Raw genomic sequence first — 13,842 nt, 5'->3', positions numbered from 1 at the left:
TTTTTTCTGCTTTGGTTTCCTTGTCTAAGGCGTGGGAGAATATCTGGGAGTTTTGTCTGAGCTGTTTCCCTCCAGCCAAACCATCTGAACTGACCCTCGCTGTCAGCCTGTGCTTGTTTATGCTTTGTCTCACTTCTGACTCCCCTGCTCCCCACTAAGTCATGAAGAGAGAATGACTCCCCTGAGAAATGCCAAGAGGGAGGGAAACCAGTCTGTGCTGGCTTTCCACTCCTACAGTAAACACTTGAGGAGAGGGCTGGCTGCCTCACCTTTAGCCCGTGACATGGGGGCTCTGTTTCTTTCGGGCTGGTGCCAGCAGTTAACAGTGGCAGGATTTTCACCCATTTCTAACAATGCCAGCTGAGGGCCAAACCTTTGACACTTGTGCCTCTCAGGCATTCCATATCTAAATACGGCAGGACCTGAAACCCAAAACCTACCTGTGCCCCACATAGTGGTCTGTGTCTGAAACTCCTGCAGGCTGGGTCAGCTGAAAGACGGTATCAACACACCATCTGAGACTCGATAGATGCCGGCCCGAGGGCTGAAGGCAGTAAATAGCCGCAGCTGCTGTCTAAGTGGGCTTACTCTGTGCCAAGTGTGTGTGGCTCGTGTGTCCTGGCTATGTAGTGAGAAACCCTTGAACTTCTGACCCTGCTGCTTCCCAAGAGCTGGGGTGAGAGCTGCGGGCTGCTCTGCTGCCTGACTGGTGGGTGCTGTGGCCTGAGCCCGAGGCTCTGTAACAGCAACCCTCATTTTTGTCGTCTCCTCATTCATTCATTCATTCATTCATTCAATCACTTTACAATCCCAGCCCCTCCCTCCTCTCCTCCCAGTCTTATCCCCTCCTGCTCCCCCATCCGCTCCTCTCCTCCCAGAGAAGGGGAGGCCCTCAGTTGGTACCAATCCACCCTGGTATCTCAAGTCACTCCAGGACTGAGCACATCTTTTCCCACTGGGGAGTGACAGGGCAGCAGACAGCCCTGACTCCTATTGTTAGGGCACCCACATGGTGACCAAGGTACACGCTTGCTACATATGTGTAGGTGTTCTTGGTTCAGTCCATGCAAGCCCCTTGGTTGGTGGGTCAGGCTCTGTGAGCCTCCGTAGGCCCAGGTCAGATTACTCTGTAGGTCTTCTTGTGGTGTCCTTGACCCCCCGGCTCCCTCTGTCTGCCCTCACACTCTTCTGCAGCGCTCCCCACGCTCGCGTATTGCTTGGCCTTGGGTCTCAGCTGCCAGAGGAAGCCTCTCAGAAGACTGTGATGCTAGGCTCCTGTCCGCAAGCACAGCCTCAGTGGTTTGCCTTCTCTCAATCTCTGTTCCATCTTTGCCCTTCGCTTCTTGTAGACAAGACATATTTTGGTTTTTCTTTCTTTCTTTCTTTTTTTTTTTTTTTTTGAGACAGGGTCTCTCTGTGTAGCCTTGGCCGCCCTGGACTTACTTTGTAGACCAGGCTGTCCTCGAACTCACAGCGATCCGCCTACCTCTGCCTCCCGAGTGCTGGGATTAAAGGCGTGTGCGACAAGACATATTTTGGGTTGAGAGGGTTTTGGATTTTGTTGTTGTTTTGGTGTTTTTTTTTTTTTTTTTTTTTTGTTTTTAGACAGGGTTTCTCTGTGTAGCCCTGGCTGTCTTAGACTCACTTTGTGGACCAGGCTGGCCTTGGAACTCACAGGGATCAACCTGCCTCTGCCTCCTGGAGTGCTGGGATTAAAGGCGTGCGCCACCTCGCTCTGCTTGGGTCAAAGGTTTTATGTGCGTCCCCTCCCTCCTATGAGAGTCTTCCCTGGCTACAGGAGGTGCCAACTTTATGCTCTTTCACTCGCTATGCTTGGAATCTCAGCTAGAGTCATCCCCATGGACTCCCAGGAGCCTCCTCCCTCTCTTCTCTCCCCGGCTCTGCTCCTCTCCTGCCCTCGTTCTAATCTGAGGGTGACCGAATTCATAAGGGTAGTTGGCCATTTGAGGATTGAGGCACAACGAAGTTTTTGTTGTTTTTAAAAAAAGATTTATTTATTATGTCTGCAGTACTCTGCCTGCATGTACACCTGCAGGGCAGAAGAGGGCATCATGGCTGTGAGCCATCATATGGTTGCTGGGAACTGAATCCAGAACCTCTGGAGGAGCAATCCATGTCCCCAACCTCTGACCATCAAGGAAGTTTATAACTCATTATTTCATGGCCGATAGGTGCCAAAGCTGGAATTGAAATCCAGAGTGCCGATCTCCAGAGTCTGTGGCTGTGAACTCCTGCCTCAGGGTGCATTACCAGAGAGTCATGGTCTTAGCACTACTCACTGCATCTCCTTTGTCATTTTTTGAGGAAGTAAGTGTGATTCTTCTCATGTGGAGACTTGTAAGGCAAGGACTGTACCCACTGAGCCTTCTCTCAGTCCTTGTTGTTTGTGTCAGAGACAGTCTGGCCCAGGCTGACCTCAAGCTCTGCTCCTTTATACTAGGAATACAAGGATGCAGCAGACGAGCTGGGTGGTGGTGATGCACACTTTTAATCCCAGCACTCAGAAGGCAGAGATAGGGCAGTCTCTGAGTTTGAGGCCAGCATGGTCTATAGAGTAAGCAGCCAGGGCTACACAGAGAAACCCTGTCTTGGGGGAAAAAATGAAAACAAGCCAGGTGCTGTTGGCAGCGGCACATGCCTTTAATCCCAGCATTCGGGAGGCAGAAGCAAAGGCAAGTGGATCGCTGTGAGTTTGAGGCCAGCCTGGTCAACAGAGTGAGTCCAGGACAGCCAAGGCTACACAGAGAAACCCTGTCTTGAAAAAAACAAAAAATAAAAGTAAAAACAGGTACACACCAACCATGCCTGGCGTTTTTCTTTTGTCAGTCATCTCAAACCTGAAGCCTCTCGTATACAGGGCAGGGTTTTTGGCACTGAGCTACACCCTCACTGTGTTCCCTTTTCATTAAATATTAATGTTCTTATCCTTTCAGAACGGACTTAAGCTCAGGGAGATCCTTATTTTTCATAGAGACCTCATCTCTGCCATTACTAGGTATATCTTGTCAGTTTCGTATATTCAAAACGCTGACTAGGGCTGGAGGGACATACACTCCGTGGTACCGTGTGCAGTTAGTATACAGAAGACTGAGTGTGATACCCGGCAGCAAACAAAATACCCAAAACCTCCAGCATAATTCAATATTTCCTAGATAAGCTGCTCGGGGAGGTTGCTTTGTTACAGAGTTGTTTGGGTGAGGCACAAGGTGTGTGATTATCTGTCTGAGCACCAGAGAGGCCGGGGCAGGAGAGTCATGAGGCCAAGGCTGTTTTAGGCTCCATAAACAAGACCTTAAGTCAACACAAAACAGAACTGAAGTTAATTTGCTTTTAACTAGGATCTTTGAATTTTTTTTTTTAATGTTGTAGAGGAGTTTATTAAATAAGCCTGGGGGGAAAAGGGAGAAGGGGTACCCCAGAAAGAGACAGACAGGAAGAGAGTGTACAGAGAGAGAGAAAGGGAGGAGAGGGCGGATCTTTGAATCTTGTCTGGTCCTCCATATGTTGTGTGGAGAGACAGCATAGCCCAGGGAGAGTGTAGCTGGGCTAGGGTTTGTATTGTTACATCAAAACCCCCAGAGATACAGAGACCCTATAAAGCAGGCTCTCATTACAGACCTGGGAAATGTCACCCAGAGGAACACCCCACACACACTCTACCCCACCACCCGCACTCTATTACAGTGTGGGGGAGATCACTCCTGGGCTTTTGTGTACAGAGGGAGGATTATGTTTAGTCAGGGACATTCCTTGCGGTATTCATGCACAGTCCCCGTTATGACAGAATTAATTAATAGACTTTCTTCTCTATGTTTCCTTTGTTTGTTTTTCAAGACAGAGTTTCTCTGTGTAGCCTTGGCTCCCTTTGTTGACCAAGTGGCCTTGAACTCACAGAGATCCATTTGCCTCTATCTCCCTGAGTGCTGGAATTGAAGGTGTGAGCCACCACCACCCAGCTTTCCCCTGTTTCTTCTTAGTTCTAACTGGATTACATTCTGAAGAAGTTGGCCCTTTTTTTGGTGTGTGTGTGTGTGTGTGTGTGTGTGTGTGTGTGTGTGTGTGTGTGTGTGTGTTTCTCCTCTTGCCTGGGGGGCTGATGGCCACCAGCCCACTGAGGCAAGAGGAGCAGAAGACAGGATGCAGGGCCTGGAAGGCAGTAAGCATGCAGGATGGAGATCAAACACTGTGGGGACCACTTGAGGAGCTAGTTCAACTTTACTCGGTAAAACAAAGGTTCTATAGCCCTGGGGTTGGGGGGGTAGGGGGGCTTCCAGGACAGGCATTCCCAATTGGTTGAGACCAGGCACTTTTTTTTTTCCTTTCTTTTTTTGTTTTTTTGTTTGGTTTTTTGAGACTGGGTTTCTCTGTGTAGCCTTGGCTGTCCTGGACTCGCTTTGTAAACCAGGCTAGCCTCAGATTCACAGTGATCCGCCTGCCTCTACCTCCCGAGTGCTGGGATTACAAATTATGCACTATACCCGGCATCTCCGGCTTCTTTTTAAAGATAGGGCTTGTTTTAGCTGGGTGGTAGAGGCAGAGGTAGAGGCAGGTGGATCTCTGAGTTTGAGGCCAGTCAGAAAACAAACAGGGCTGGAAAGATGGCTCTGAGGTTAAAAGCAGTGGCTGCTCTTACAAAGGTCATGAGTTCAATTCCCATGGTGGCTTACAACCATCTACAATGAGATCTGGTTCCCTCTGCTGGCCTGTAGGGGTACATGCAGGCAAAGCATTGTATACATAATAAATAAATAAATGTAAAACAAACTAACAGAAATCAAGCTACTAGCTATGAAAGATGGTCTTTGGATAAAGCTGCTTGCCAAGTAAGTGTAAGAACCTAAATTTGAAGCCCCAGAATACACAGGAAAACCAGACATGTAACAGTAGCCTCTTTAACCCCAGTGTCTTAATTAGGTTGTTGTTGCTGTGGCTTGGGGCGGAATGGGTTTATTTCACTCGCAGGTCCGTATAGCAGTTCACCATCAAAAGCACCAGGAGCAGGAACTCAGCAGGAACTCAGGCAGGGCAGGAACCTGGAGACAAGAGCCGTGGAGGGGAGCTGCTTGCTAGCTAGCTCAGCCTGCTTTCTTACAGAACTGAGGACCGCCCACAATGGGCTCCATCAACTAGCTTGTATGAGGCTGACATGAAACTCGCCAGCACACCTAGTGCCTCCATAGGAAGTTGGGATGGGGACAGTGGATCCCTGGAGTGTTAGAGTGGCTGGTGGTGGCTGAGCTCTACTGGGACTCCTAACTTCTGGCCAGACTAAGAAGAGAGCAGAGAGCAGGAAAGGCTAGAGTTCTCAAAATTTCTCATGGTCTACAAAGCGAGTCCAGGACAGCCAAGGCTACACAGAGAGACCCTGTCTCGAACCCCTCCCCCCCCCAAAAAAAATAAAGATTTCTCCAGCACCCCTCACCCCCGTCTTCTTTTAGTCACTCTGAGGCTGTGGTGATGCCAAACATGTGGACAACCTCTTCCTTCTTAAGATCTCAGAAGTGCCTCCCGCTAGGCGATGGCTGTGGGTTTGCTTGCTGCTGCTGTTGTTTCACTTTTTTGAGATGGGGTCTCTCTGTGTGGCCCTGGCTGTCTTGGAACTTGCTCTGTGATCCTGGTTGGCCTCAAACTCACAGAGATCTGCCTGCCTTTTTGGGTCCCTGCCCTTCCCACAAATTCAAGAATTAAAGATGTGGAATTCTTTGCCTGGCTTCCTGGGTCAAAAGCCAGTCAAGTTGACAAAATTAAACACCATTGAATAGATGTTGATATTTTTAATTTAAAGTTTTTATTTTATGAGTGTTTTTGTCTGGGTACTGTGTGTATACAGTGCCCATGGATGCCAAAGGATCCCCTGGAGCTGTGTAGGTGCTGGGATTGAACCTGGGTCCTCTGGAAGAACAGCCAGATGGTGCTCTTAACTGCTGAGCCATCTCTGTGCACCATGACCAGATACTGTTCGACACATTGACTCTGTCGAGCATTTAAAGTTGCATGGGGAGCCGGGCTCAATGGTGTATATCTGTGCTCCCAGCACTCAGGGAGGCAGAAGCAGGTGGATCGCTGTGAGTTCAAGGCCAGCCTAGTCTACAAAGTGAGTGTGAGTCCAGTACAGTATTTCTTTGAAAAATCAGTCAAATAAATAAATAAATAAAGTAAGCTGCATGGGGCATAAGTTTTTAGTCATTAGCTATTATTTAGAAAATGGTAGTTGGGGTGAAATTGGCCCTTTAAATGTAGTAACTGTTGGGGCTAGAAAGATGGCTCACAGGTTAAGAGCACAGAGGTCCTAAGTTCAATTCCCAGCAACCACGTGGTGGCTCACAACCATCTATAATGTGATCTAATGTCCTCTTCTGGTATGCAGGCATACATGCAGGCAGAGGAATATATACATAATAATAAATAAAAAGAATGTAACTGTTAAAAGTCATGTTTTATCTATTTACTTATTTGTTTATTCATTTATTACTTTTTGAGACAGGGTTTCTTCATTTAACCCTGGCTGTCCTAGAACTGGACCAGGCTAGCCTCGAGGTCAGAGATTCTCCTACCCCTGCCACTCAAGTGCTGGAATTAAAGGCAGGCACCACCACAGCCCGGCTAACATACTCTTTTTAAAATATTTTTTTTAATGTGTGTGTGTGTGTGTGTGTTCACATGTTATGTGTGTGCAAATGTCTGTGGAGAGCAGAAAGTATTGAATCTCTTCAAATTGGAGTTATGTATGGTTGTGAGACACCTGATGTGGGTGCTGGATACTGAGGTCTCGTCGTAACCACTGAGCCATCTTGCCATTGCCATGTTGCACTTAAGAGAAGGAAAGCTTAGATGACTTCTCCGCTTCGATTACAGAGTTGAAACGGTAGGACAGCCAGACAGAAGAGACAGCATAGGAGTGTGCGCCGAGAAGCAGAACGGCTGTGACTCCCTGCAGCGGGACCAGGCTGTGTGCATCAGCACCAACGGTAAGACACACGTGGCCGTACCCTGAACACAGACCACCGGCTGGAACTGACTTGAAGCCCTTCTCCCCAAGGACTAACTTCCCGCTACCACAAAGGAGGGAAGCAACCAGCAGTCCTACTCAGTTATGGGGAAAAAAAAACATGCACAGACTGCCTTGGGCTGGGGAACTGGCTAGCCAAGTAAACCCTTTGCCATGCAAACAAATCCCATAGCCTGGAACCCACATAAGGTGGGAAGGAGAATCAATGAAGCTTCCACATGTGTGCCACAGTTACATGCACATGTGTGCCACAGTTACATGCACATGTGTGCCACAGCATGCACAGACCACAGTTACATGCACATCACATACATAAAATACTTACTTTTTACCTCCTTACTCCATAGTTTTTATGTTTTCAAAATCACTTGTGGCGGCACACATCTCTAACCTCAGCACTTGGAGGCTTTTCTCTTCCATCAGTGGAAGAATAAAATAAATAAAGTCCTTCTAAGCAAACAGTTCATTTTATATGGCACAAACTCAGAATTAGATCAAGATTCTTGTGTATTACCTAGGAAACAGTGTTGCTGTTGAGGGCCGGGCTCTGGTGTTTCCTTCACTGCGTTCTCAAGGAGTCTCTCCTGGAAGAGCCCAACCCCCAGGCAGAATCCTGAAATGCGACTATAGCTCTGGTATTTGCTCCAGCTGTGGGGATGGGGCTTTTTCTCTATTTAAACACATTTTTAGCTTTTAGTTTTCTGGAGTGTTTCTTTTTCTGAATTAGAGCCGGCCTCTGTTTTCAGTAATCTGGAAGCTGTTTCGTTCCCTCAGCCATTGCCTTTAACTTTTTAGGTGCGGTTTATGTCAATGGAAAAGAAATGACTAACCAGTTGCCTGCAGTTACCTCCGGATCCACTGTAACTTTTGACATCGAAGCTGTGACTCTAGGGACGGCCACCAACAGCGACGGGGACGGCGGGAGCCTCAGGCTCCGGGTAACCATCAGCTCCAACAACAGGGAGGTGGTGTTTGACTGGCCGCTGCAGCAGGCCCATGGCTCTCTTTACTTTGGATGCTCCTTTTCCTACCCCGGATGGAAAGTGCTGGTGTTTTAGCGTTTTTGAGGGTTTGGCTTTGGTCTGAGGGTTTGCTGTTTCTGTCCTCAGCCTAGTTTAGTTGTATCTGAGTTTGAAAAGGTGAACTTACCTCTTGGGCCCCCAGAGATGGAAACTGTTGCTGGGTTTGCATTGTAATGTCTCAGTAAGGAATGAGCTGAGTGGCGGGGGCAAAACTTTAGTTCAGTTGTGTTTTTAGCATAAATAGAAAACTAGCTTTAAATGTCTCCTCTGTTCTTCCTAAAGCTGGTTGTTAGGACAGAGAAATGTCACATTATGAAATCTTGATCAAGATTGAAGGCCAGAAGGAAACAACAGAAAAAGCCAGCTGGAAGCCAGGGTTCTGTAGTGCTTGTCCAGGCAGGTGACAGCCGCTGCTCCTCCCTGCTCCCACCCCTCAGTGCCAACTTTGCTCCTCTGTTCAGTGGTCTCTGGGTCTGGAAATCTCAGCGGACTCTGCATTTTCACAGTGTCCGAGCAAGTATTTGTGGTAGCCAATGTTAGCATCTTTTCTATTTCATGGCAGCGTGACAGAAGATAGAGCAGAGGGTCTGTATTCCTCAAGGTGAACAGCAGTGTTAGCCAGCGCATATGGGCACAGCGTGCACTCACGTGCACCCCGCCTCAGCCACGCACATGGACTGTGCGGTGCATTACAGTCCGATGTAATGTCAGGGTGAGAAATGGTCTTTTTAGTGGACCAAAGAAACAAAGGGTAAATACTTGACCTTTTTTTTTTTTAAACTTAAATTTGTGTACAATATTTATTTGACTTACTTAATATGTAAAAAATGGTAGTCTTGTTATACCAGCGTACAGATAATCATTAATGTGAATCTTTTTCTTGTTTTTACCAGTAGTAAAAAAGTGGAAAAGCAAGTGTGATATTTTTGTAAGATAATTTATTTGGGGATTCACATTCCCTTTTGGACAATCAAGACCTTTACGTGTAACTAAGTGCCCTTTCTCAAGTTGGTGAGATGTTCTAGAGTGTAGGTGCCTTATCCAGCCTTCTGAAACAAAATAAAAAATGAAAAATTAACTGTATTCTGTGGGGTTTTGTGAATATAACGAATCCAATTTTAATATGCTTTTTATTAGAAAATAAAAGGCTTGTTGTAGCTCCAGGTAGTTTTCATAACTATTATTGTAGCGTGTAAACGGCTACTTATATAGGCTTACATCCTATAGCTGATCTCACATTGAACACAGCGCCTTATACATAATCCAAGCACAGTAAATGTGGATTCAATGAATAGATGATCATTTCCTCCTGACATCTTTATCTCTTCCCTCATTCATTAAATACTATACTTTCCGGTGTGTAAGCCAACTAGGTGTATAAAATGACCCCCAATGTTTCCAGGTAAAATATAGAGTTTGGAATATACTTGCTGTATAAGACTACCCTTCTTCAGCCGGGTGTGGTGGCACACGCCTTTAATCCCAGCACTTAGGAGGCAGAGGCAGGTGGATCGCTGTGGGTTCGAGGCCAGCCTGGTCTAAAAAGTGAGTCCAGAACAGCTACACAGAGGCTACACAAAGTCCAAGGCTACACAGAGAAACCCTGTCTCAAAATACCAAGAAAAAAATTAAAAAGACTCTTCCAACGTACATACTGTGCAGCAGACTCAGGTAGGGCACAGCCAGCCAGGTGCTTTATTAAATGCTGGCAGACAGCTGGGGCCAGCCTGCACTGTCCCTTTAAGGTGCACTCCATACTCAACCCAAAGATGTGCAGCCCTCTGAGTCAAATGGGCGGGTTCTGTTGGAGAGCCAATCCACACACTCCTCCTCCTGGTACAGGAAGATGTGTGCAGCTTGCTCCTCCCCCCTGTTCCATTCTCCCTGCACTGAGCCGGGAATCGGCCATGGCTCTGCCCCACTATTCGCACTGGAGTTTGAGGCCAGCCTGGTCTACAAAGCAAGTCCAGGACAGCCAAGGCTGCACAGAGAAACCCAGTCTCAGAAAAAAAAAAGTATACAAAACTAATTTACAATGAAAAATTACCTGGTATTTGAAAGTAATTGTAATTTTGGAGGTTGAGGCAAGAGGATTTCTAGGAGTTTAAAACCAACGTGGGCTACAGTTTGAGGCTCTGTCTCAACCAAGAAAACGGAGAGGAGCCGGGTGATGGTGCATATGCCTTTAATCCCAGCATCCAAGCAGTTGGATCTCCGTGAGTTCGACACTGTTAGAAAAGAAAAGAAAAAAAAAAATAAAAATAAAAAAAAAAAGAAAAGAAAAGAAAGTAGGGTAACTAAGGCATGGATGGAGCTCAGTTGGTCGAGTGCTTGCCTGGCATCCATGAAGCTCTGCATTTTGTTCCCAGTATTTCATAAAGCAGTACGCCAGCATAAGCCTCTAATCTCAGGACCCAGGAAGGAGAGATGCAGAAGAAACAGTCTGGAAGCAATGAGTAGCAAGGCTGGAACAGAACCATATCCGGGAGACGTGTGGCCAGCAGTGTGATTGAGCAGGTGAAGATCCATGCCCTGAAGCTGCCACCCTGAGCTCTGTCCTTACGACCCTCACTGCATGCAGGGGGAGAGAGTTTATTCCTCAGAGCTGTCCTCTGACCTCAACACATGCACATGTATATACACAAAGTTAGTAACGGTGGAAGACCTTGGCAGGGAACTGCCATGAGTCACAAATCTTAAAAGTTGGCAGAAACCACAAATGCTGCAAGACCTGTGTAATCTTAGTATCTCTATAGGAAGAGGAGGTCGGAGAATTGAGCAGACCTGAGAGTTGGAGAAACCCCAAACCATCAGTAGATGCTCCCTGGAAAACACCATGGAGTAGTTTGGAAAATTCCGGGGATTTCCCGTCAGTGCCAGGTGAGCACAAGGGCCCCAGTGAGTGAATGCAGTCAGGACAAGGGAATCTGGAACCTCTGCCCAACACAGGCTAGATAGTGAGGCCTTGTCACAAAATAAAGGCTAGAGAGGTGGCTCTGGTTAAGACACCTTAAAGAGGCAGGTGGATCGCTGTGAGTTGAGGCCAGCCTGGTCTACAAAGTGAATCCAGGACAGTCAAGGCTACACAGAGAAACCCTGTCTTGAAAAACAAACAAAACAAAAAGCAAGCAAACAAAAGGAACACCTTTAAAGTTCTTAACCATTTGAAGTTCAGTTCAGTTCTGAGCAGACATGAGTTCAGTTCCCAGCAGGCAAGTCAGCAGTTCTGACCTTTGTGGGTACCTGCATTCCCAAATGTGCTGTTACGCATACACACACAATTAATAAAAAGTAAAAAGCAGGCTCCCTTAGGTTCACTGACTCACTAGGACACAGATGTCCTGGTGAAGAAAAGCACTTACTGAGTTATGACCTGATTTAAGATTTCTAGGCCCCAACCAGATGTGGTGCTGTGCACTTTTAATCCCAGCATTCAAGGAGGCAGAGACAGGCAATACCTCTCAGTTCAAGGCCAGCCTGGTCTACAGGGCAAGTTGGTGCTACCTGGTATTACAGCACTAAAAGGACAGAAAGGATTCCTAGAGCTCACTGGCCAGCCACTCAAACCAAGTCAAGAAGCTTGGTTCAGCTAGAGGTCATAGCTGTAAATAAATACAGTAGAGGGTAGTGGAGGAAGACACCCGATTGTCCACCAATTCCCACATGCATGTACACATCTATACACACATTTTTTACATGGATACAAACAAGCAAAAAGTAAATACAGGGACTTTTTTTTAGTTATGAGACCATACCACATTAAATCTGTGTGTGTGTGTGTGTGTGTGTGTGTGTGTGTGTGTGTGTGTGTGTGTGTGTGTGTGTTTTCCTGTCTATACAATATGTGTACCATGTGTGGAGGCCAGAGGTCTTGGAAGAAGTGGGTCCTGGGGACTGAACCCACTGAGCCACCTCAAACGCTCCTTCTATCTCCTTCGTAGATAATCCATACCTAGAAAATCCACAACGACAGCATCTCTAACTCCTTACGTATATTGTATTTTCTTTTCACTCCTTGTTTGTATTTCAATGACTCTTTCCCAAAGTATGGACACTATCTGATTTTTCAGCCAGTGGGTTAGGAGACAGTTGTCTGTTTCCAGCCATCTTAGGAAAAACCTCTGCATTGCAGCAGGCTCAAAACTGAGTTCATGTTTCCAGGGCCTGGAACCCACGCCTCTCCTGCTTCGTCAGGTGTTCCATGTTTGCTGTTAACCACTAAGGGATGTAAAGAGAAGTTGCCCTGAATGGGGAGGCCCGGTGGCACTCAGAGGAAGGATAGCAGGCTACCAAGAAGAGACTTGATACCCTAAGAACATATATAGGGGGAGGAGGCCCCCCTCAGTCACAGTTATAGGAGAGGGGAGTAAGGGGAAAAGGGGAGGGACGGAGGAATGGGAGGATACAAGGGATGGGATAACCATTGAGATGTAATATGAATAAATTAATTTTAAAATCTTGAAGAAAAAAAAAAGAGAGAAGTTGCCGATTATCTAAACTGAAGCACACAAGTGAAAAACGTATTGCCTTTGTTCCCTTATCATCCTGAAATCTGGGCCAGAAATCTAGGATGGGATCCTGAAACTGGACTCTTGTGACTGTCTGGGTTTGGGTGACTTGATTTTTCAGAGCCCAACACTGTGTGTGCCTCACCCCGCCCCCCCCCCTCCCCCCCACCCCTTGAGACAGAGGGCGCCAGATCTCATTATAGATGGTTGTGAGCCACCATGTGGTTGCTGGGAATTGAACTCAGGACCTTTAGAAGAACAGACTTAAGCTCTGAGCCATCTCTCCAGCCCCATTGTGTATGTCTTAATTGTGGCGATTTGTTGTAGAACCTTGGTTTATGGCTAGAGTGGAGTAGTAGCTAGGGCTGCCTCTTTCTTGATGATTTAGCCAGACTTTGTTAGAATTTCTGTTTTGTTTTGTTTTCTTTAGTCTTGTTTGGAATAAAGAAGATAGAAGGAATACCCTGGTGTGTTGCTTTTGTGTTCTGATGTCCCTAGACAATCAGCTTTATTAAAAAAAATTTTTTAGACTTATTTTATGCATATGAGTGCTCTGTTTTTCATGCACACCAGAAGAGGAATTGAGATTCCATTACAGATGGTTGTGAGCCTAAAAAAACTTTTTTAATGTATGTATTTGTGTATGAGTGGGTGAGTGTAGTGCCCACAGAGGCCGGAAGGCAGCATCAGATCCCCTGGAGCAGTACAGGCAGTTGTGAGCCAGCTGTGGTTCAGCCCTCTGTAAGAGCAGCAAGTGTTCTTAACTGCTGAGCCATCACTCCCACCCTGCTTTTAATATAAAAATTAATAATAATGTGGACACTGAAAATACAGATCTCCTAAGGGTTTTGCTGCGTAGTATGAGATAGATAGATAAGCATTTCTGTTAAATATGAGTAGAGGCTGGGCATGTTGCACACTCCTGTATTCCCAGCACTTGGGAGACAGAGGCAGGGGGATCTCTGGGTTCAACGCCAGCCTGATCTACAAAGCTAAGTCTAGACAGAGAAACCCTGTCTTGAAGAATATTATATATATATATACAACTAGATACAAGAAAGAACAGTGAGGTTTCCTGGTTTTTTGTTTTGTTTTGTTTTGTTTTGTTTTTCCGAGACAGGGTTTCTCTGTGTAGTCTTTGCTGTCCTGGACTCGCTTTGTAGACCAGGCTGGCTTCAAACTCACAGCGATCCACCTGCCTCTTCCTCCCAAGTGCTGGGATTAAAGGCGTGCGCCACCACACCTGGCCTTGCTTTTTTTTTTTTTTTGTAGAGTTCTTTCA

The 13,842-nt window shown here is 46.5% G+C and overlaps 1 protein-coding gene across 1 annotated transcript in view; it reads left to right on the top strand.

The window, feature by feature from the left end:
* CRLF3 (cytokine receptor like factor 3) overlaps nt 1-9,135 on the top strand; it is a 36,084-nt gene extending 26,949 nt beyond the window's left edge. Inside the window, exons 7-8 of the mRNA XM_084750467.1 lie at nt 6,877-6,989; nt 7,826-9,135. Coding sequence (XP_084606593.1) covers nt 6,877-6,989; nt 7,826-8,088 — 376 coding nt within the window. The 3' untranslated portion in view covers nt 8,089-9,135. The remainder of the gene's footprint in view (nt 1-6,876; nt 6,990-7,825) is intronic.
* Nucleotides 9,136-13,842: the final 4,707 nt, after the last annotated feature.

This window comes from Acomys minous, assembly GCF_964271855.1.
Source record: "Acomys minous genome assembly, chromosome: 12".
In the NCBI taxonomy this organism is placed as follows: Eukaryota; Metazoa; Chordata; class Mammalia; order Rodentia; family Muridae; genus Acomys; species Acomys minous.
This window is presented reverse-complemented; position numbering and strand designations above follow the sequence as displayed.